This window comes from Elephas maximus, chromosome 20, assembly GCF_024166365.1.
Source record: "Elephas maximus indicus isolate mEleMax1 chromosome 20, mEleMax1 primary haplotype, whole genome shotgun sequence".
Taxonomy (NCBI): Eukaryota; Metazoa; Chordata; class Mammalia; order Proboscidea; family Elephantidae; genus Elephas; species Elephas maximus.
Genome location: NC_064838.1, coordinates 81,782 through 107,001, shown reverse-complemented (window position 1 = coordinate 107,001; position 25,220 = coordinate 81,782). Strand labels below are relative to the sequence as shown.

Below are 25,220 nucleotides of genomic sequence, written 5' to 3'. Positions count from 1 at the left end.
TATGTGTTCTTCTCAGGTTTACTATTACTCAAGATCTTATACTAGTGGTCTTATACAGTATTTGTCCTTTTGCCTCTGACTAATTTCGCTCAGAATAATGCCTTCCACGTTCCTCCATGTTATGAAATGTTTCACAGATTCATCACTGTTCTTTATCGATGCGTAGTATTCCATTGTGTGAATATACCACAATTTATTTACCCATTCATCCGTTGATGGACACCTTGGTTGCTTCCAGCTTTTTGCTATTGTAAACAGAGCTGCAATAAACATGGGTGTGCATATATCTGTTTGTATGAAGGCTCTTGTATCTCTAGAGTACATTCCCAGGAGTGGGATTTCTGCATTGTATGGTAGTTCTATTTCTAACTGTTTAAGATAACGGCAGATGGATTTCCAAAGTGGTTGTACCATTTTACATTCCCACCAGCAGTGTATAAGACTTCTAATCTCTCTGCAGCCTCTCCAACATTTATTATTTTGTGTTTTTTGGATTAATGCCAGCCTTGCTGGTGTGAGATGGAATCTCATCGTAGTTTTAATTTGCATTTCTCTAATGGCTAATGATCGAGAGCATTTTCTCATGTATCTGTTGGCTGCCTGAATATCTTCTTTAGTGAAATGTGTGTTCATATCCTTTGCCCACTTCTTGATTGGGTTGTTTGTCTTTTTGTGGTTGAGTTTTGACAGAATCATGTAGATTTTAGAGATCAGGTGCTGGTCGGAGATGTCAGAGCTGAAAATTCTTTCCCAGTCTGTAGCTGGTCTTTTTACTCTTTTGGTGACGTCTTTAGATGAGCATAGGTGTTTGATTTTTAGGAGCTCCCAGTTATCGGGTTTCTCTTCATCATTTTTGGTAATGTTTTGTATTCTGTTTATGCCTTATATTAGGGCCTCTAGGGTTGTCCCAATTTTTTCTTCCATGATCTTTATCGTTTTAGTCTTTATGTTTAGGTCTTTGATCCACTTGGAGTTAGTTTTTGTGCATGGTGTAAGGTATGGGTCCTGTTTCATTTTTTTGCAAATGAATATCCAGTTATGCCAGCACCATTTGTTAAAAAGGCTTTCTTTTCCCCAATTAATTGACACTGGTCCTTTGTCAAATATCAGCTGCTCATACGTGGATGGATCTATGTCTGGGTTCTCAATTCTGTTCCATTGGTCTATGTGTCTGTTGTTGTACCGATACCAGGCTGTTTTGACTACTGTGGCTGTATAATAGGTTCTGAAATCAGGTAAAGTGAGGCCTCCCACTTTCTTCTTCTTTTTCAGTAGTGCTTTGCTTATCCGGGGCTTCTTTCCCTTCCATATGAAGTTGGTGATTTGTTGCTCTATCCCCTTAAAATATGACATTGGAATTTGGATCGGAAGTGCGTTAAATGTATAGATGGCTTTTGGTAGAATAGACATTTTTACTATGTTAACTCTTCCTATTCATGAGCAAGGTATGTTTTTCCACTTAAGTATGTCCTTTTGAATTTCTTGTAGTAGAGCTTTGTAGCTTTCTTTGTATAGGTCTTTTACATCCTTGGTAAGATTTATTCCTAAGTATCTTATCTTCTTGGGGGCTACTGTGAATGGTATTGATTTGGTTATTTCCTCTTCGGTGTTCTTTTTGTTGATGTAGAGGAATCCAAGTGATTTTTGTATATTTATTTTATAACCTGAGACTCTGCCAAACTCTTCTATTAGTTTCAGTAGTTTTCTGGAGGATTCCTTAGGGTTTTCTGTGTATATAATCATGTCATCTGCAAATAGTGATAACTTTACTTCTTCCTTGCCAATCCGGATACCTTTTATTTCTTTGTCTAGCCTAATTGCCCTGGCTAGGACTTCCAGCACGATGTTGAATAAGAGCGGTGATAAAGGGCATCCTTGTCTGGTTCCCGTTCTCAAGGGAAATGCTTTCAGGTTCTCTCCATTTAGAGTGATATTGGCTGTTGGCTTTGCATAGATGCCCTTTATTATGTTGACGAATTTTCCTTCAATTCCTATTTTGGTAAGAGTTTTTATCATAAATAGGTGTTGGACTTTGTCAAATGGCTTTTCTGCATCAATTGATAAGATCATGTGGTTTTTGTCTTTTGCTTTATTTATGTGATGGATTACATTAATGGTTTTTCTGATATTAAACCAGCCTTGCATACCTGGTATAAATCCCACTTGATCATGGTGAATTATTTTTTTGATGTGTTGTTGGATTCTATTGGCTAGAATTTTGTTGAGGATTTTTGCATCTATGTTCATGAAGGATATAGGTCTATAATTTTCTTTTTTTGTGATGTCTTTACCTGGTTTTGGTATCAGGGATATGGTGGCGTCATAGAATGAGTTGGGTAGTATTCCGTCATTTTCTATGCTTTGGAATACCTTCAGAAGTAGTGGTGTTAACTCTTCTCTGAAAGTTTGGTAGAACTCTGCAGTGAAGCCGTCTGAGCCAGGGCTTTTTTTTTTGGGAGTTTTTTGATTACCGTTTCAATCTCTTTTTTTGTTATGGGTCTATTTAGTTGTTCTACTTCTGAATGTGTTAGTTTAGGTAGGTAGTGTTTTTCCAGGAATTCATCCATTTCTTCTAGGTTTGCAAATTTGTTAGAGTACAATTCTTCATAATAATCTGAAATGATTCTTTTAATTTCATTTGGTTCTGTTGTGATGTGGTCCTTCTTGTTTCTTATTCCGGTTATTTGTTTCCTTTCCTGTATTTCTTTAGTCAGTCTAGCCAACGGTTTATCAATTTTGTTAATTTTTTCAAAGAACCAGCTTTTGGCTTTGTTAATTCTTTCAATTGTTTTTCTGTTCTCTAATTCATTTAGTTCAGCTCTAATTTTTATGATTTGTTTTCTTCTGGTGCCTGATGGATTCTTTTGTTGCTCCCTTTCTATTTGTTCAAGTTGTCGGGACAGTTCTCTGATTTTGGCTCTTTCTTCTTTCTGTATGTGTGCATTTATCGATATAAATTGGCCTCTGAGCACTGCTTTTGCTGTGTCCCAGAGGTTTTGATAGGAAGTATTTTCATTCTCGTTGCTTTCTAAGAATTTCCTTATTCCCTCCTTGATGTCTTCTATAACCCAGTCTTTTTTCAGGAGGGTATTGTTCATTTTCCAAGTATTTGATTTCTTTTCCCTAGTTTTTCTCTTATTGATCTCTAGTTTTATTGCCTTGTGGTCTGAGAAGATGCTTTGTAATATTTCGATGTTTTGGATTCTGCAAAGGTTTGTTTTATGACCTAATATGTGGTCTATTCTAGAGAATGTTCCATGTGCGCTAGAAAAAAAAGTATATTTTGCAGCAGTTGGGTGGAGAGTTCTGCATAAGTCAATGAGGTCAAGTTGGTTGATTGTTGTAATTAGGTCTTCTGTGTCTCTATTGAGCTTCTTACTGGATGTCCTGTCCTCCGAAAGTGGTGTGTTGAAGTCTCCTACTATAATTGTGGCGGTATCTATCTCACTTTTCAATTCTGTTAAAATTTGATTTATGTATCTTGCAGCCCTGTCATTGGGTGCATAAATATTTAATATGGTTATGTCTTCCTGATCAATTGTCCCTTTTATCATTATATAGTGTCCTTCTTTATCCTTTGTGGTGGATTTAAGTCTAAAGTCTATTTTGTCAGAAATTAATATTGCTGCTACTCCTCTTCTTTTTGCTTATTGTTTGCTTGATATATTTTTTTCCATCCTTTTTTTTTTTTTTTGAGTTTTAGTTTGTTTGTGTCTCTAAGTCTAAGGTGTGTCTCCTGTAGGCAGCATATAGATGGATCGTGTTTCTTTATCCAGTCCGTGACTCTCTGTCTCTTTATTGGTGCATTTAGTCCATTTACATTCAGCGTAATTATAGATAAAGAAGTTTTTAGTGCTGTCATTTTGATGCCTTTTTATGTGTGTTGTTGACAATTTCATTTTTCCACATACTTTTTTGTGCTGAGGCGTTTTTCTTAGTAAATTGTGAGATCCTCATTTTCATAGTGTTTGACTTTATGTTAGTTGAGTCGTTACGTTTTTCTTGGCTTTTATCTTGAGTTATAGAGTTGTTATACCTTTTTGTGGTTACCTTGTTATTTACCCCTATTTTACTAAGTAAAAACCTAACTTGTATTGTTCTATACTGCCTTGTATTACCCTCCATCTGGCAGTTCAATGCCTCCTGTATTTAGTCCCTCTTTTTGATTATTGTGATCTTTTACCTATTGACTTCCATGATTCCTTGTTACGTGTATTTTTTTTAAATTAATCTTAATTTGTTTGTTTTTGTGATTTCCCTATTTGAGTTGATATCAGGACGTTCTGTTTTGTGTCCTTGTGTTGTGCTGATATCTGATATTATTGGTTCTCTGACCAAACAATATCCTTTAGTATTTCTTGTAGCTTTGGTTTGGTTTTTGCAAATTCTCTAAACTTGTGTTTATCTGTAAATATCTTAATTTCTCCTTCATATTTCAGAGAGAGTTTTGCTGGATATATGATCCTTGGTTGGCAGTTCTTCTCCTTCAGTGTTCTGTATATGTCGTCCCCTTCCCTTCTTGCCTGCATGGTTTCTGCTGAGTAGTCTGAACTTATTCTTATTGATTCTCCCTTGAAGGAAACCTTTCTTTTCTCCCTGGCTGCTTTTAAAATTTTCTGTTTATCTTTGGTTTTGGCAAGTTTGATGATAATATGTCTTGGTGTTTTTCTTTTTGGATCAATCTTAAATGGGGTTCGATGAGCATCTTGGATAGATATCCTTTCGTCTTTCATGATGTCAGGGAAGTTTTGTGTCAGGAGTTCTTCAACTATTTTCTCTGTGTTTTCTGTCCCCCCTCCCTGTTCTGGGACTCCAATCACCCTCAGGTTATCCTTCTTGATAGAGTCCCACATGATTCTTAGGGTTTCTTCATTTTTTTTAATTCTTTTATCTGATTTTTTTTCAGCTATGTTGGTGTTGATTCCCTGGTCCTCCATGTCCCAGTCTGCATTCTAATTGCTCGAGTCTTCTCCTCTGACTTCCTATTGCGTTGTCTAATTCTGTAATTTTATTGTTAATCTTTTGGATTTCTACATGCTGTCTCTCTATGGATTCTTGCAACTTATTAATTTTTCCACTATGTTCTTGAATAATCTTTTTGAGTTCTTCAACAGTTTTATCGGTGTGTTCCTTGGCTTTTTATGCAGTTATCCTAATTTCATTTGTGATGTCTTGAAGCATTCTGTAAATTAGGTTTTCATATTCTGTATCTGATAATTCCAGGATTGTATCTTCATTTGGGAAAGATTTTGATTCTTTTGTTTGGGGGGTTGGAGAAGCTGTCATGGTCTGCTTCTTTAAGTGGTTTGATATGGATTGTTGTCTCCGAGCCATCACTGGGAAACTAGTTTTTCCAGAAAATCCGCTAAAAAAAAATGCAGTCAGATCCCTATCAGAGTTCTCCCTCTGGCTCAGGCTATTCAGATGTTAATGAAGCCGCCTGGGGAGGGTGGGGGAGGGAACAGAGAGATAGGAGAGTAGCACCTCAGAATATAGCCAGAGTTGCTTGTCTTGCTTGGAATGACTATTATATCTGAGATTCCCGCGGGGCGCGTCGCCTGTGTGTGCTGGCTGTGTGGAGATTGCCCCCGGGGGGTCTGGCCCGCTGGAGTCAAGGTCAGATCCTCCGCTTCCAGCCCCACGCCCAGCGTCAAAGCTCCCCTACTGGGACGGTGCACTCTCGACTCCAAAATCAGTCGCTGCCTCCCGGGGACTTCTCGTCCCTCCAGCCGCGTTGCCGTGCCGCCTACGCGAACCAGTTGGGCCGCCTCCCGGGGTTAGTTCAGGTGAGTGGAGCAGCTCCCCGTGCTTGTGCCGTGACCGAGTGTCCCGGCTGGGACGCTGTTCTCCCCGCTCCAATACCAGTCGCTGCCTCCCGGGGACTTCTCCTACTGGCTGCGTCCCACACCGCCCGCGCAACCCAACTGGGCCCCCTCCCGGGGTTAGTTCAGGTGGGTGGAGCAGCTCTCTGTGTTTATGCCGTACCTGTATCCAGTCCAAATCCCAGCGGGATGGTTCCCCGGCTGGGACGCTGCTCTCCCCGTTCCAAGACCAGTCACTGCCTCCCGGGGACTTCTTCTACTGGCTGTGTCCCACGCCGCCCGCGGAACCGGCTGGTCCCCCTCCTGGGGTCAGTTCAGGGGGGTGGAGCAGCTCTCTGTGCTTGTGCCATACCTGACTGGTACGCTGGCTCCAGGCTCTGAAAACAATCGCTGCTTCTCCGTATTAGTTCGTTCTCCATCTCTAAATCTGTGTTTGTTGTTCAGGGTTCGTAGTTTATTATGTATATGATCGATTCACTTGTTTTTCCGTGTCTTTGTTGTAAGAGGGATCCGAGGTAGCGTCTGCCTAGTCTGCCATCTTGGCTCCGCCCCCCGATCTAATTTTTATTATTTGTTTTCTTCTGGTGCCTGTGGGTTTCTTTTGTTGCTCTTTCTGTTTGTTCAAGTTGCAGGGATAATTCTTTGATTTTGGCCTTTTCTTCTTTTTGTATGTGTGCATTTATTGATATAAATTGACCTCTGAGCACTGCTTTTGCTGTGTCCCAAAGGTTCTGATAAGAAGTGTTTTTATTCTCATTGAATTCTATGAATTTCTTTATTCAATCCTTGATGTCTTTTACAACCCAGTCATTTTTAAGCAGGGTAGTGTTCAGTTTCCAAGGTTTTGATTCCTTTTCCTGCTTTTTCTGTTACTGATTTCTACTTTTATGGACTTAGGTTCAGATAGGATGTTTTCTAATATTTTGATGTTTTCGATTCTGCTAAGGCTTGCTTTATGACCTAATATGTGGTCTATTCTAGAGAATGTTCCATGTGCATTGGAAAAAAAAGTATACTTGGCTGCTGTTGGGTGGAGTGTTCTGTATATGTCCATGAGGTCAAGGTGGTTGATTGTGGCATTTAGATCTTCTGTATCTTTATTGAGCTTCTTTCTGGATGTTCTGTCCTTCACTGAAAGTGGTGTGATGAAGTCTCCTATTGTAATTCTGGCACTGCCTATCTTACTTTTCAATGCTGTTAGAGTTTGTTTTATGTATCTTGCAGCCCTGTCACTGGGTACATAAATATTTAATATGTTGTATCCTCCCTTTAATCATTATAGAGTGTTCTTCCTTATCCTTTGTGGTGGATTTAAAGTTTATTTTGTGAGAAATTAACATTGCCACTCCTGGTGTTTTTTGATTGTTGTTTGCCTGATGTATTTTTTTTTCCATCCTTTGAGTTTTAGTTTGTGTCTCTAATTCTAAGGTGTATCTCTTGTAGGCAGCATATAGGCAGATCCTGTTTTTTATCCATTCTGCCACTCTTTGTCTCTTTACTGGTGCGTTTAGTCCATTTACATTCAGCATGATTATGGAGAGGTATGAGTTTAGTGCTGTCATTTTGATGTCTTTTTTTGCATGTTGTTGGCAGTTTATTTTCCCCACTTAATTTTTAGTGCTGAGTTGTTTATATATTGTTTTTTCCTCTTATTCATTGTAGTTGATTTTGTTTCTGGTGAGTCTGTTTCTTTCTTATATTTTATTTTGATGAGTAGGATTGTTAGTCTCCTTTGTGGCTACCTTAATATTTATCCATATTTTTTTAAGTTTAAACCTAACTTTTATTTCTTTATATCACCTTGTCTTCCTCTCCATATGAAAGATCCATGACTACATTTCTTAGTCCCTCTTTATTGTTTTAATGTTGTCTTCTTTTACATAATGGCATTGTTGTTTCCCCATTTTGAACGTCTTTTTATCTTGATTTATTTTTGTGATTTCCCTATCTGGGTTGTTACCTGATTGCTCTGTCTACTGTTCTAGTCTTAGGTGGATATTTGATATTATTGATTTTCTAACCAGAGAACCACCTTTAGTATTTCTTGTAGTTTTGGTTTGGTTTTTATGAATTTCGTAAACTTTTTTTTTATCTGGAAATGTCCTAATTTCAGTTTCATATTTGAGAGACAATTTTGCTGCATCTGTTTCTTGGCTGGGAATTTTTTTTCTTCATTGCTTTATGTAAGCCATCCCACTGCCTTCTTGCCTGCGTGGTTTCTGCTGACTCTCCTTTGTATGTGACTATTCGTTTATCCCTAGCTACTCTTAAATTTCTCTCTTCATCTTTGGTTTTGGCAAGTTCGAGTATAATATGTCTTGGTGACTTTCTTTTAAAATCTACCTTATGTGGAGTTCGTTATGCATCTTGGATAGGTATCTTCTCATCTTTCATGTCAGGGAAGTTTTCTGCCAACAAATCTTCAACGATTCTCTCTGTGTTTTCTGTTATCCCTCCGTGTTCTGGTACTCCACTCGTAAGTTATTTCTCTTGATAGAGTCCCATATGGTTCTTAAGGTTTCTTCATTTTTTAAAAATTCTTTTATCCGATTTGTCTTCAAATATACTGGTGCCAAGTGCTTTATCTTCAGTCTCATTAATTCTGCCTTCCACTTGCTCAATTCTGCTCCATTGACTTTCTATTGTCTAATTCTGTAATTTATTGTTAATCTTCTGAATTTGATTGCTGTCTCTCTATGGATAAAAAAAAAAGCTTGCAGCTTATTAAAATTTTCATTATGTTCTTGAAGAACCTTTTTAATTTATTCACCTGCTTTATCTGTGTGTTCCTTGGCTTGTTCTGCATACTGCTTGATCTCCTTCCTGATCTCTTATTAAAATTTTCATTATGTTCTTGAAGAACCTTTTTAATTTATTCACCTGCTTTATCTGTGTGTTCCTTGGCTTGTTCTGCATACTGCTTGATCTCCTTCCTGATCTCGTTCTGGATGTCTTGAAGCGTTCTGTATATTAATCTTTTGTATTCTGCATCCAGTAATTCCAGGAATGCACCTTCATCCACAAGATCCCTTGATTCTTTGTTTTGAAAGCTTGTTGAAGTGATCATGGTATGCTTCTTTATGTGACTTGATATTGACTGTTGTCTCCATGCCATCTATAGTTATTATATTAGCTTATCTTATGTTTGCTTACTATATCATAGCTTTTTGCTTTGTTTTGTTTTGATATGTCCAAAGGTTGCTTGGGTGAGCTTTCTTGATTATTTTTGCCTTTGAAGCTCTATCATCCTGTCACTAGCTGGCTAGAGCTGTTACCAGGTATATGAGCCTAGGAGTCCATTCAGTTTTCTTGCATGGATTCAGCTCAGGTGTCCAGGTAGTGGGTCATGAAATGTGTGGTACAGGCTCTATCCTACAGTCTCAGAGGGGCAGGGGTTATTGGTGTAGGTACCGGTATTTGGTTGCAGCAGGGGGTCAAGCTCTGAACAAGGCAGAGAGTTGACAACCATCCCCCGAGTGTCTGTGAGGAAAGCATGCCCCTGTTCCTTAGAGTGCACAGGTGGGTGCGTTCTGCAGACGGACCTTGGGCACCCAATGCTTTTGTTTGTGAGGACTGGGAGGTATCAGTTATCCTTGGACCCCTGTCACGGGTGGCTGGGTGACCTGAGTGGAGCCACCAGTCCTTAGGCCCCTGATGTAGGTAGGTGACAACCCTGTTTAATAGGCAAAGCAGTGTGAAACATCAAACACCCACCTCTCCACCACACAGCTGAAATGGTTGAAGTCTGCCAACGAGGGCCTATTCTCTTGAAATAGGCCCACACAGGTCCATGCAGAGGGGAAAGTATTCAAAGTCCATGGACCGTTTATGCCTGGACAGGAGCCACTTCTGTCCTGAGCTCCCCAGGTTAGTTGTGCTGGCAGATTTCCTTTTTCCCAATAGTGAATTCACTTCTCCTCCAAGGTCAGGAGAATGGCTCAGAATGTGGAATAGGACCTATGTCAGGCCCAGGGAAATCAACAGCCACAGAAGCCAGCTTGGGGGCTGGGGGCACGTTAAAATGTACACAAGTACTTAGCTTTTGCCAAAAGTGTGGTTCTTCTCTGGTTTCAGAGGTTTGAGTAGGCTGTGCCACTGGCTGTTTCTCCCTAAGGAAACTGTGGCCGAATGCTACCACCAGCTCACTGCTGCCTGAGGGTTCCCAGCAATTCAGGTCTGGCAACTCCTCTCCACTTCTAAGCCATCTCTCCCTCCCTCTGCTGCTCCATTCGTTTTCTAACTTTGCCTTTAATGTTCAGGGCTTCTAGCTTGTCATAAGGTTAATCACTTCACTTGTTTTTTCGGGTCTTTGTTGTAAGAGTGTTTGCCAGAAACATTTGACTACTCCGCCACCTTGGCCCCGTTGCTTGGATTTTCCTTTGTAGTTAACATACTAATATCGTATTTCTCCAAAACGGTAAAAATTTTTTTAAAGATCAGTTTCATAATTCAGTTAGGCAGTATAAACTACCTAAAATTTTACTTTATACATACATAAGAGTTTGTTTATAAGTTTAAGATACTGTTTATAAGAATGATATAATTAATTACTTTGGATTCTGAAGGGATAGCAGCTAAACAGTTTCTTTAGTAAATTACAGCTTTAAAAAGATAATTCTAAATAAAGCTCTCATTCACAGAATTTAACCCCAAAACGTTTCTGGTAGAATCTTACCACATTTACTATGAGTACCTCCTCAGGAACACCACCACTCGTCTAATTATATAATAATGATAACTTCCAGAACTCAATTATTATGCTATAATAAACCAAAAAACCAAACCCGTTGCTGTTGAGTCAATTCCAAGTCACAGTGACCCAAAAGGACAGAGTAGAACTGCTGCATACGGTTTCCAATGAGCAGCTCGGGGATTCGAACTGCCTACCTTTTGGGTTAGTAGCCTAGCTCTTAACCACTGCGCCACCAGGGCTCCGAATTGTGTTATACCCAGGCTACATTAAAATATGTAGGAAAGTTTCAGGTAAAGAAAATCTGGGGCAAGGTGTTACCAATAACAATTTTTCATCTACATTAAATCCTACCAGAAATCTAACATGAGCGAAAAAGGATATATGGCAAGTTTTCATTTTCATTATCTTGTAAAATAATTAGTTTAAATATCAATGCTAGAGGGATAAATGGAAAATAAAAAAGTCCTAACATAGCAGTCAATAGAAATGAAACGTTTAAAGTTTTGTCTTTCTGTAAATAACATGAGGGAAAAGTGCCCAATCCTAAAGTCATTAAAATAACTTTGTTCCAGTTTCAGAACTGGGCTTAGTGTCACATTCCACTTACGCTCACATTCTCCTTTTCCCTTTCTTCATCATCCTCTTCATACTCTCTTACTGCTTTGTGGATGCAGGCATTTAAGCAACGACGGATAACGTGAATCAGCTTTGCTAGAATTTTTAAGATAATCAATAATCATTTGTGTTTCTCCAACAAAATTATCTTTCTAAAAGTTAAAATTATAACCCCAAGTAATTAAAAGTATTATTTTAAGGGTAATTATTAAGAAATGCTGTAACACATGAAGCTTATTTAAATGAGAAATACTGAACACATATGATATTATGCCTTAGAAAGAATAAAAATAAATAAAACAAACGTTAAGCAATACGTAGAGTACCAAACCTATGTTAGTGCAGGCAGTGTGTTCATGGGCATACTGATAGAACCTCCGGGCAGCTGCATGGTTCATCTGGATCAGGGTGACACAGCGCTCACACCACACTTCCTCTGGCTGATTCACAGGCAGGAAAGAATTGAAGATGAGGTTCACCAGGCGCCGAGTCACAGGCCGAGAATCGGTTTCCAGACGAACCAAAATATGTTCCATAGGGCATATTTTCCAAAACTACATGTAAAGCATTTATGCGGGGGGAAAAAAAAGTTCCTATAATCTTGAAAACATTTTAAGCTAAACTTCCAGAGCATAAAAGAGAAAAAAAGATTTTAATATTTGAGAATTCATTTCAAACGACTACACCAGAATTTTAATTTTCTGTAGAGAAATTAGAATTTATAAAGTATACCTGCATAGTAGGTATCTAAGTATAAGATTGTCGGGGGAACTAATTATAATTAATTAGTATCATGCTTGATACATAATAAACTAAAATGGCAGCTATTATTATCAGTGTAATAACTTTCAAATTTCTTAAAACAGTGTAATTTTTGACCCATTACTGTGAAAAGTGAATTAAAAAAAATTAGAAGAGTTTTGACATAGAAAACTGAAGTGCTACACCCCATGGTCTACCTTAGAGACATAAAAGCATCACTCTTTTGGCAGGGACTTGTGAATAAAATTTATCCAACATCCCACTGGTTAGCTGTCCCACCCAGGCCACAGCTACACTCTCTCCTGCATCACTCCACTCCTCGCCCTGTCAGTGCCACTCCATTAGGCAAACTCTCCTGCATTCCGCCTAGATGATCACGATGCCTGCTCTCTGCCTCCCATTACTCCCTCCTCTAGGCCACTTCATGCACTGCTGCTAGATAACCTGTAGAAAGAAGAACTGGCCATACTGTTCCTCCATCCAGAAGTATTCATAGTTGTCTACAGGGTAGGGGCTAAACTTCTAAGCCAGAAACTGAAGAGAAAAATACTATAGAGTAAGTGAAAGAAAATAGATTTTAATGCCAGAATGTTCAAATCCTGTTTCAGCGGGCAATCTTGTGAAAATACACTCTAAACCAGTTACCTCATCTGTAAACTGGGGAAAATATCATTAACCTTATATTTTCCTCAAGAAACTTGCTCTAATGGTTAACCCCTTTATAGAACTTTCAACTGGATTCTTTCCACCAGCATTTAAATATGTTCATGTCAGTCCAATCTTCAAAATAAATAAATAAATAAAACCCACACCATTATGCTTTCCTTCTCTGCTCTTGCCTCTGTACCTTTAAAATCCAAACTCTCCAGTCAGTCCTAAGACCTCTGTCACTCTGTCTTGCCTGGTACACACACAAACATACACACACACACACGCATATTTCCCAGTTTATATAGCTGATACCATACTACCTACACTTCTACACTTTGTTTTTATACTTATGTATCTTAGAGGTATTTTCATATAAGCACAATAAAAAGCTTCTCTTCATTCTTTTCTAGAGCTACGTGAATGTACCAAAAGTACAGGTAACTGATTCTATACTGATGAACATTATAGGTTGTTTCCAAACCCTCTGCCATAACAAAACAATATTTTTAGAGTAAATTTTAAAAAAACTATTCTGTGGAGGAAGGAACTGTAGAGTTTTATCAAACAAACAAAATTAAAAACATCATAATTAACATTTTTAGCTAAAAGTTGAATAGAATTAGAGTTAAAAGAGAATAGTCTCACTACAATAGGATGTCAAAACGTGTATTTATCACAAAGCAAATATCTGCTTCCTTCTTTTTGTGAAATGCAGGGGGAGGGAAAGCTCATAATCAACATTGTCCGAAGTACTCACTATGTGCCAAGTATTTAAATATTTCATCAACTATTTCAACAAAATTTTTATACATAAGAAAAAAATATAAGGGAGGGGTTGTTACATCAATGCCTTTAAAACACACACACACATACACACAGATATTTCTAGAACTCTTAATGAGAAACACAAAACAAATAAAAATTTATAATGCAAACAACTGGTTAAACATACCAGCTACTGATTTGTTGAGAACGTGATTACTAAAACTCTTCCAATGAAAATGGCTGGTCTGTTTGATGAGAACAACTTACTTATTTCATGTCTGAAATTAAGAAACATTCTATTTCTCCCACCTTGGCAGCCCTCACAGCTTTAATTTTCAGCAGCATATCAACAAAAGCCACTCTCACTTTCTCAGCATTGTCATGAAGACTGTATTTCAGTGTTGGCAAAAGCTGTTCTAATAACGGGTGGCTTAGTTTATTATCCAGCACTATTGGCAGACACTACAACAAAAGAGAAAGAAAACAGTTCAAAACCAGAACATGCCAATGAAAAGCCAGGTAAGAAAAATTCAGTTAGATAACATTCACTTCCATCTTTATGAGAACTATTAGCAAAATAAACCTACAGAAAACACATTTTTCTAAAATAGTTTTATATAAAAAGCAATTTGCTAATAAACTGATACAGTTTCAATGCCCGATAATCAGTTCGTCCCTTGTTTTGTTCAAACGAGATGAAAGCAGTTAATTCTCTCGGCTGAGTTTTAGGTTTTCAGTGTTTAAGGAAACACAGAACAACAAACAACTGCTGGAGAGTGGTCTCCAGATCCAGCCGCATCTAAAGTTGGAGTCCAGGAATTTTTTTTTAACAGCCCACACACTGACTGTATTTACTGACAAGACACAACGTCCATGGTACACTGAGTGAGAACCAGAGGGTACACAGCGATCCGTTTTTGCTAGACTCATGCTCTCCCACTTTTTCTTCACTAGTCTGAGGCCCTCAGGAAAGTCTTTAAATTTGTCTCTTTTAGAGCTCCCCTCTTATAGACACTCCAAACACAACTTCCAAGAGTATCTACCATTTTAGCCTTGATAATCTTCTCTCTGGCTCTCAACCACATCTACACACTTCTAATTTTATCACCAAAGTTGGCAAAAAAAAAAAAAAAACCCAAAAAACATAATGACCACTCTCCACTACCACCTAAAGTCCAAATTATAATTTTGTAATTTCTACATATCTACTTGGTTCAGGTTGCTTAAAAAATAATGTGAGCTATTCTTGCAAAGTTTCAGTTTCTACTGGTGATGGTGAGGTAGGCAGTTATTTAAAAAAAATCACTCAAATAAATCCAAATATATGCACGAGGTTCTATACAGAGCATAAATATCATCTGGAAAGGCAGTAAAGAAACTTAAAGCAAGCCTTATTATGTTGCCACATTGATTGGTGGTTCTCAAATTGGTGTGCACCAGAATGACCTACAGAGCTAGCAGAAACAGAGGTCAGGCTCACTGATGTAGGGGAAGGTGTGTGTCTCTGTACATGTGTCAAGTTCTCAGGTGATTCTGATACCCATCAAAGTTAGAGAACCACTGGGTTAGATCACATTTCCCTTAGCATCGAGGTCATGAGTTCAAGCCCCCAAGGGCACAATCTGTATCACTTTATTTATATCTACAGATTGCACCAGCTGGGGCATGCGTCATGTGTCTCAAAGACACTGCACAAAGGGACAAAGCAGGAAAAATTCAGGAACAATACAGCAATGGGGGAGCCAGGCTTGTTCCACCTGTACACTAAAAACTGGCATTGCTTTAAGTAGACTTTTTTTGGTAGAAAACACTTTCAATTTGCTTTTTAAAAATCTTACTCTAGATATACAACAAAATGTCAACAGTGGTTATATCTATGGGTGAGTTTTTAAAATCATTTTTTCTTCTCTATATAGTTTCTGACAATTCTACAATGACAAAATACAGCTTATATAATTTTTAAAAATCTTACCTTAAAGACAGAACAACGAACTTCAGCTGAGCTTGTATCAAAAGCTAGTTCCCCAGTTACTTTCTTTAGAAGATCAATAAGAATGGTTGGAGGCATCATTTCCCAGTATTTGGATGTTATTTTACAAACGCCAAGGATCCCTGTGGAACGGACCATTGGATAAGGGTCTTCCAAAAGGCTCTACAAATAGAGGGGGGAAAAGTAAAGTATTTTAAGAGGAAAACATAGAAACAGCTGGTGCTTTATTTGCTTTATCCCATTGTGATGGTAATTTTATGTGTCCACTTGGCTACGTCATGGTGCCCAGTTGTTTGATCAAACACTAGCCTTGATGTTGCTATAAATGTATTTACATGTGATTAACATTTAAATCAGCTGACCTTAAGTAAAGCAGGTTAACCTCCACAATGTGGGTGGGCCTCATGTAATCAGTTGAAGGCTTTAAGAGCAAAAACTGAGATTCACCAAGGGAAGATTTTGCCTCAAGACTGACTGCAAATAGACATCTTGCCAGAATTTCCAGCCAACCACCTGGCGTACTGATTTTGGACACAAGACTGCCAATGTTTCCAGCCTGTTACCTGACCCATGAATTTTGGACTTGCCAGCCCCAACAATCACACGAGCTAATTCCTTAAATCTCTCTCTCTATATCTATACATATAATATGTACATACACACACGTATATACATTGTATATATGCATGTATATACATACACATATATACATACCCACATGCATGCATACATTATGTAGCCTGATGGAAGTACACATCACCACCTATGAAGTAATCTAACAAAACAAATGAAACCTCCAAAACATGCATATGATCAACCCTTATATTTAACTACCAATTTATGGAAATTACAGAGGGCAGAGAAAGCTACTAAAGACACAAAAGGAAGATTCTATAAAATCCAGACTGTAAGAAACTCAATAGAATAATCCAGTTTCTTCAACAGCAAGAACAACAAGGAGCAAGCAAAAAGAAGAGACAGAGAACTTACAGTCTAACAGAGTTAAGCTATGTATCAACTAATCACCACATATGAATCTTATTTAAATATAGATTCAAACAAACTAAAAAATTATGATGGGAAAATGTGAACAATGGGTATTTAATGATATTAAGGAACTCATTATTCTTTTTTCTATAGGCGTGATAATGGTATAAACCAAAAAAAACCTAACCCAGTGCCGTCGAGTCGATTCTGACTCATAGGGACCCTATAGGGCAGAGAAGAACTGCCCCATAGTTTCCAAGGAGCGCCTGACGGATTCAAACTACTGACCCTTTGGTTAGCAACCGTAGCACTTAACCACTACACCACCAGGGTTTCCGTGATAATGGTATAGTCATATTAAAAAAAAAAAGAATCCCTATATTTTAGATTTACCTAATGAAGTATTTACAGCTGAAATTATTTGTCTGAGATCTGCTTTATAATAAGGGAAGAGAAAGAAATCATATTAGTTTTGAGTTAGTAATAATTGAGATTAGGTGATACGTACATAATGGTTTATTAGACTAGTTTATTTCTATTATGCTTGAATTTTTCTATTATAAAAGTGTTTAAAAAATCATTCTCCATAATTAGAAAAAAAAAGGCTTCCAGTTCAGGTGCATAAGCATTTGCCTCCTCTCCTTCCCAAAATCCCATCAAAATGACAAATAAGGTAATAAAAGTCCTTAGCAATGCTCAAAACAAAAAGTCTAAGAATTTCTCTAAGAAAGAATGCAAATAAGGAACAGATTCACGGAGAAAAGAACAGAAAAATCAGTAATGTAAAGCATTCTTAGGAGAAGGCTGCTCGAAAGATAGACAGCTGTGTACTAAACAGAGCTAAGACAAACTCCAAGCCCAGGGGGAAGACTACAAAGAGCAGAAGGCTGAGGGTAGTTTATAAGTGGACTGCAAACAACCTCCTTGCAGACAGAGAGCAATCATTGGAAAAGTAAGAATTTGCTCCCAGGATAAAGCCTTAAAATAGCTTCTAAACACAACAAATAATCTATCAGGGAAGAGTTCCTGAAAAAGATACTGGTGAATAGAGAGAGAAGCACAAAAGACCCACAGATAATGCCAAAATCTCCAGAGGGAATAAAAAAAAGGAAAAGGAAACAATGTCATCATGGAGGGAAGGACATCTCCCATATGTGGGTGACTGTCAGGATGACCAGCCTGTCTATTTCTCATCTACGTTTCCTAAAGGGGATTCTACCTGTTGACAAGCCCTGCTAATATGCAAACTCCAATGCCCAATTTACTACTCAAGGAAGAAGCCTGCTGAAGACAAACTCCCCACAATTAGATAGAAACACATCAAAAGAATCAAAAACACATCAAAACAATCCTTACTCAAAATAGATTGGAAAAGCAAGGATGAAAATTCATGTGTGAAAAAAACAGGAAAAAAAATGATAATTGAGAAAGAAGCATCAGAAATCAAGACCACCCGAGATTAAAGTATAGAAAGTCACGCAGACAATGTAGCAGATTCATGGGAATTCGAGGGCCCATCCTTGGAATTCACAAGGTGTATGTTGTTGTTGCTGTTAGGAGCCATCGAGCCAGTTCTGACTCTTAGCAACCCTGTGTACAACAGAAGGAAACACTGCCCGATCCTGCGCCACTCTCATAACTGTTTTTATGCTTGAGCCCATTGTTGCAGCCACCGCGTCAATACATCTCATTGAGGGTCTTCCTCTTATTCGCTGACCCTCCAGTATACCAAGCATGATGTCCTTCTCCAGGGACTGATCCCTCCTGATAACATGTTCAATGTATGTGAGATGTAGTCTTGCCATCCTGACTTCTAGTTGTACTTCTTCCAAGACTTGTTCATTCTCCCATCCCATGGTATAGTCAATAATCTTTGCCAATACCACAATTCTTCTTTGGTCTTCCTTATTCACTGTGCAGTTTTTCATATGCATATGAGGCAACTGAAAACACCATGAATTGGGTCAGGCACACCTTAGTCTTCAAGGTGGTATTTTTGCTTTTTAATACTTTAAAGAGGTCTTCTGCAAAAGATTTGCTCAATGCAATGTGTCATTTGATTTCTTGACTGCTGCTTCCATGGGTGTTGACTGTGGACCCAAGTAAAATGAAATCCTTGACAACTTCAACCTTTCCTCTGTTTATCATAATGTTGCTTATTGACCATTTATTTTCAATAACATCCTTTTAAACTAACAAAAACATTTTCTGGGTAATCTGGGTAATCAACTCATAGTCACATACTCTCATAAAAGTTCAGAGTCCATATCTATGTTTGTGTTTCCAATCACATTTTCACCAAATAATTACTCAAAATGATAGTGTTTAACTTGTAATGCTGTTTCTACAAAGAGAGTTCTTGGCTCCCTAGATCTATATTCATGGGGGTCCTCAACTTTTTATCTTTTAAAAAAGGTCTTCATATTACTTAGTTTTGAGAAACACAGAGAAAAAAGACATCACAAGTATGAGAGAACAGTTAAGGGGTACTGAGGATACTAAAATAATAATTGCTATTATTTATTTATCATACTATCTCATTTATCAATTCTCAAGAGACTCATTTCCATTTTATAGATTGAGTTAAGAGACTAAAGACGCTAAGTAACTTGTCCAGTAAGGTCATGAACTTTTAATCAAGTGTTGGCAAAATATAACCCACAGGCCATATCTGGCCCACCATCTGTTTTTGTGTGGACCACAAGTTAAGAATGCTTTTCACATTTCTAGATGTTTGAAAAAAATCAAAGTGTAATATTTTGTGACGTGAAAATTACATGAAATTTAACTTTGTGTTCATAACCAAAATTTTGGTAGAATGTAGCCATGTTCATTTGTTTATGAATTATCTATGGCTGCTTCTGTGTTACAATGGCAGAGTTGAATAGTTATGACAGAAACCATACAGCATGCAAAGCCTAAAATATATATTATCTGGCCCTTTACAGTAAAGTTTGCCAAACCAGCCCTTAACTATTACATTGACTCTTAAAAAGAGATAGGAAAGAGTAGATATTGGAAAGAAGAAAATACATTATGAAGAAAACTTCTGAAAGAACTGGCATCGAAGAGAAGAAAATTAAAACATTATTAAGAAAACTTCCTTAAAGACTGAGACTAGTAGGCTGAATTCATGGTATACCAAACATAGAGGGGAAAAAAAGCAAAAGGTAAAACCATCCTAAAAGTTTCAGAAACCCCGATGCTAGATGACAATACAAATTATTTTGACAGGCCTGGGAAAAAAAGATTTTGAAGATAAAATTCTACACTTGGCTGAGCTATAAATAAAGTATGAGGATAAAATAAAAAACCATTTTGGAAATCTAACATTCACAGACACCTCCCCAACTCTAGGATATACTGCAGCAAAATAGGACTGACTAAAAGTTTTTGAGCTCATAATATTTACTGGCTATAATCATTCCCCATGATACGTTTATTTTATTCTCAAAAGTAATTAATGGTTGCTTACACATACGTTGCTTACATACGAGCCTTTCCCTAATTAAATTTCCATCCTAAACACAGAGTTGAAACGTTGCCATTGTTGTTTCTAATTTTAAAAATACATTTAAAAATCTGTTTTGATAGTGATATTTTTGTGAGACTGTTGACTAAGTTTTACCACTTGAAAACATAAACCTATCTAAAATAAATGTAGTTTTAAAAAGCAACCTGTCTTAGCCATCTAGTGCTGCCATAACAGAAATACAACAAGTGGATGGCTTTAACAAAGAGAAATTTATTTCCTCACAGTAAAGTAGGCTAAAATTCCTAATTCAAGGCATCAGCTCCAGGGGAAGGCTTTCTCTCTCTGTCGGCTCTGGAAAAAGGTCCTTGTCCTCAACCTTCCCCTGGTTGAGGAGCTTCTCAGCTGCAGGGACCCCGTGTTCAAAGGGCGTGCTGGGCCCCTGGTGCTGCATTCTTGGTGTTGTGAGGTCCTCAACTCTCTGCTTGCTTTCCCTTTCATTTTATCTCTTGAGAGATAAAAGGTGCTGCAGGCCACATCCCGGGGAAACTCCCTTTACACTGGAACAGGGAGGTAACCTGAAAAAGGGTGGTGTTACAATCTCACCCTAATCCTCTTAACATAAAATTAGCATCACAAAATGGAGGACAACCACACAATATGGGGAATCATGGCCTCATCGAGTTGACCCGTATTTTTTGTGGGACACAACTCAATCCATGCTATTGTCATTTCTAATTTTGAAAATAGAATTTTTTAAACAATCTGTTTTGATAGTGATATCTTATTTTCATGAGACTGTTGACTAAATTTTACTGCTTGAAAACATAAACCTATCTACACATCCATACATCTACAAATCTACATATTTTATATGTAATTTTAAAAAGCAACCATAACATCAGTGTTTTCAACAACCTACAATTTTTTAAACTTTGAGAAATGTTTTAGAATCTAGTATTTCTTCTTCAGAAGAAGCATTTAACTGATTTCAGCAATTAATTTTTTTTTGTTCCTTTAAATTTTTCTTCCCCTAGATTTCTTTAATTTACAATTATTATAAAGAATATTAATGGAATAGAAATCTAAGCATTAAAAGAGAGACTGAGAAAGACTTTATTAATTGGTCAGTAATCTAAGTATATCCAAGATATCAAGAAAATGACAATTATCATCTACATTTCCAAGAGAACTGTGATACCTCCTGTCAGGCTGGGTGCTCTAGAGAAGCAAAACCAGTGAAGACTCTCTCTCTCTCTCTCTATATGCATATATGTGTATATATATACACACACACATACATAGAGAGATTGATTGATTTATATCAAGGAAATGGCTCATGCAGTGTAGAGGCTGGAGTTTCAAGTCTGTGGGTCACGCTAGAGGCTTCTACTAACTCACGGAGGTACAGGGGCTGATAAACCCAAGGTCTGCAGGTAAGACGGCAGGCCTCTGGCTCACAGGCTGCAGAGACCAACAAATCATAAGATCGGCAGATAAGACAACAGGCTGCTGGCTCACAGGCTGTAGAGGTTGACGGATTCCAAGATCAGCAGATAAGCGGCAAGCTTAATTTCCAAAAACTGGAAGTCAGATGACAAGCCAGATGCAGGATCTAAAGAGAACAAAAGCCAGCAAGCTTTGCCAGAAAGTCCACATATATTGGATGCATGCCACACTCCCAAGGAAACCTGATTGGCTACTCAAAGGAAGATCTCAGTACAGAGGTGATCATATCCAATCTTACTATGAAGATGATTATATTACTACATACCTGCCAAACCATAATGGCCAAACCACGGAGAATCATGGCCCAGCCCAGCGGACACAAAACCTTAACCATCCCAGTCCACCCTTGTCAACTTGGAACTCCTACAAATCTCCTTAAACCACAAACAACCTCTAAATAAAGATAATTATAAAGTCATTACTACACCTAACATGATAAAACATGTGTAGAACTAAAAGCACATTAGTCCTGTTTAAACCTTGTATTTCATAAGTAATGAAAACAAAAATATTTTATGCACACATACAAGGAAGAAATATTCATAACAATTAGTCCTCATTTCTGCAACTGGTCACATGGCCGAAATTGGTGTTTAGAACTACCTTCTTCCACCACCCATTCCACATTCTCTTTACCCTCAGCAAGCATCTCAGCCGATTGTGGTTCTTTGCCTGGTGGGGTGACCCAAACCTTCATTCCTGAAGGGTCTGGGCCATTAATAGTCATGTTGGAATTGGGATGCTGCAGTTTCCCGCTGACTTTAATCACAGGGCATGGAAGTACTGAGAGATGTCCAGACATACTCTTTACTTCCACTATATAATATCAATCTGATTTCATCCTGGTAATCAACATCAATCACACCAGCCAATACATTAACTCTCTTCTCTGCTTGTTGATTCAGAGGCATAAGGAGCCCAAAGTGGCTGGGATTCCAGTTCAGTGGAAGAAATGATATGTCTCCAGATGGGAGCATTCCTCCCTTTGGAACTAAGATCCCCAGACCCACAGAGCATAGGGTCCTGGGGACAGGTAGCAAAAACTTTGTGGTGGGTCACTAGGGGTAGTAAGTGAATGTTGCCATTCCTATTTCCACCAGTTCATTCCTGGACCAACGAATCCTGGCTATGGGAGAAACAGCACCATATACTGTATGCAGATTTACAGCATATAGAGCTTCCCGGAAAACACTGCCCCAGCCTTGCAAGGTATTGCCATGTAAATACCATCATAACTGTGTCTTTAAAAGGCCATTCCATAGTTCTATCGAGCCAGTTGCTTCAGGATAGGGAACACAGTAAGACCAGTGAATTCCATGAGCATTGGTCCAAAGCTGCACTTCATTTGCTGTGAAGTGAGTCCCTCGACCCAAGCTGATGCTGTGTGGGTTGCTGTGATGGAGAACAAGGTATTCTGCATGTCCACAGAACAGTTTTGGCAAAAGCACTGAGTGCAGGGAAGGGAAATCCATATCCAGATGAAGTGTCTATTCCAGTAAGAACAAAATGCTGCCTTTCCGTGATGGATGCAGTCCAATATAATTGGTCTGCCACCAGGTTGCTGGCTGATCACCTCACAGAATGGTGCCATATCAGGGACTCAGTTTTGGTCTCTGCTGCTGGCAGACTGGGCACTCAGTAGTGGCTGGAGCCAAGTTGGCCGTGGTGATTCGAAGTCCATGTTGTTGGACCCACGTACAACATCCATCCCTGCTACCATGGCCACTTTGTTCATGAGCCCGTTGGGCAATGACGAGTGGCTGGGGTAAAGACAATGACTGGTTTTCACAGAATGCGTCATCCTAACCACTTGATTGTTAAAATACTTCTCTGCTAAGGTCACCCTTTGGAGAACAGGCACACGAGACAAAAATATCTTCACTTCTCTGGCCCATTTAGAGAGGTCTATCCATATGCCTCTTCCCCATACTTCCTTGTCTTCAATTTTCCAATCCTTCCAACTCCCTTACCACCCAGCCAAACCATTAGCCACAGCTCATGAATCAGTATACAATCACGCATCTGGTCATTTCTCCTTCCAAGCAAAGTGAACAACCAGGTGTACTGCTCAAAGTTCTGTCCATTGGGAAGATTTTCCTCCCCCACTGTCCTTCGGGCAGGTCCTAGAAAGGAGGTGTAGTGCCACTGTCCACTTTGAGTGGTGCAGGCATATGGCACAGAACCATCTGTAAGCCAGGCATGAGTTTTCTCTTCCACAGGGCACTAACCATAAGGAACTCCCCGTGAGGCCATAGGTGCAGACTGGGAGAGGGCAGTTAATGTGACCGGAGTGGAGACCATGGACATCTGGGCCACTTTCGCATGCAACTTACTTGTGCCTTCATGTCATGCTCGGGCCCGATCTCATATATATCAGTTCCATTTAATGACAGAGTGCTAATGTGCACACGTGACTTCATGACTCTGTGGATCAAACAACACCCAGTTCATGACGGGAAGCTCAGGCAGCATGGTGACTTGGGGGCCCATAGTTAAGCACTCAGTCTTTACTAAGGCCCAGTAACAAGTCAAAAGCTGTTTCTCAAAAGGAGAATCATGATTTTCAGAGGATGGCAGGGCTTTGCTCCAAAACACTAAGGGTCTGTACTGTGATTCACCAATAGGGACCTGCCAAAGACCCCAGACAGCATCCCTATCTGCCACAGACACTTCAACCTCCCTTGGATCTGCCCGATCATATGGCCCAAGTGGCAGAGCGGCTTGCACAACAGCCTGAACATGTTGCAGAGCCTTCTCGTCCCGGGCCCCACTCAAAGTTAGCAGCTTTCCAAGTCACTTGATAAACAGGCTGGAGTAGCACATCCAAATGAGGGATATGCTGCCACCAAAATCGAAAGAGGCCCACAAGGCATTGTATCTACTTTTTATTTGTGGGAGGTGCCAGGTATAACTTATCCTTCCCTTTAGAAGGAATATCTCAACACGCCCTGCACCACTGGCCCCCTGGAAATTTCACTGAGGTGCATGGTGCCTGAAATTTTGTGGGATTAATTTCCCACCCTCTAGGATGCAAACGGAAACCCTGATGATGTAGTGGTTAAGAGCTACGGCTGCTAACCAAAAGGTTGGTAGTTTGAGTCCACCAGGTGCTCCCTGGAAACCTGCAGGACAGTTCTACTCTGTCTCATAGGGTTGCTGTGAGTTGGAACGAATTGACAGAAATGGGTTCGGGTTTTTTTTTTTTTTTTTTAAAGCATGCAAATGTTTACCACTAAGTGCAGAGTCATAGGCAGTTCTTCCTTACTAGGTCCGATCGGTATGTCATCAATGTAAGGACCAGTGTGACATCTTGTGGAAGGCAAGGCAATCAAGGTCCCTACAAACAAAATTGTGACTTAGGGCTGAACAGTTCATATACCTCTGACGTAGGACACTGAAGGTATACTACTGGCCTTGCTAGGTGAAGGCAAATTCCTTCAGGTGGTCCTTCGAAACAGGTATGGAGAAAAAGGCATTAGCCAGATCAATAGCCACAAACCAGGTACCAGGAGATGCATTAATTTGCTCAGGCAATGAACCACATCTGGAACAGCAGCTGCAGTTGGAGTCACCACCTGGTTGTTTTTGATAATCCACTCTCATTCTCCAAGATCCGTCTGTTTATTGCAGAGGCCAAATGTCCTTGATGGTGGCAGTAATCTCTGCAATCACTCCAAGAACGTGGTATTGTTTTTTAGTTTCCTATTTTCCCAGGCCGGGTCATTTCTAATGACTTCCACTTGGCCTTTCCTACTGTAATATCCCTTACTCCACTTGTCAGAGATCCAACGTGAGCGTTCCACCCGCTGCGGAGCATTCTCTGTTACAATCATGCATTCTGGAACTGGAGAAACCACTGCAGGATGGGTTTGGGGACCACCAGACCTGCTGTGAGACAGACATGAGCTGATTCCATTAATAACTGGACCTCCATATGTCCCCACTCTGACTGCT

At 39.1% G+C, this 25,220-nt stretch overlaps 1 protein-coding gene across 2 annotated transcripts in view; it reads right to left on the bottom strand.

Annotated features, from left to right (window-relative positions):
• Nucleotides 1-25,220, bottom strand: part of NCAPG2 (non-SMC condensin II complex subunit G2) — a 120,882-nt gene that overhangs the window by 60,861 nt on the left and 34,801 nt on the right. For both annotated transcript variants that reach the window (XM_049861878.1, XM_049861879.1), the window contains exons 12-15: nt 15,281-15,460; nt 13,618-13,770; nt 11,462-11,684; nt 11,123-11,226 (exon numbers count right to left, since the gene is read on the bottom strand). In XM_049861878.1, the coding sequence (XP_049717835.1) occupies nt 11,123-11,226; nt 11,462-11,684; nt 13,618-13,770; nt 15,281-15,460 (660 nt within the window). The remainder of the gene's footprint in view (nt 1-11,122; nt 11,227-11,461; nt 11,685-13,617; nt 13,771-15,280; nt 15,461-25,220) is intronic.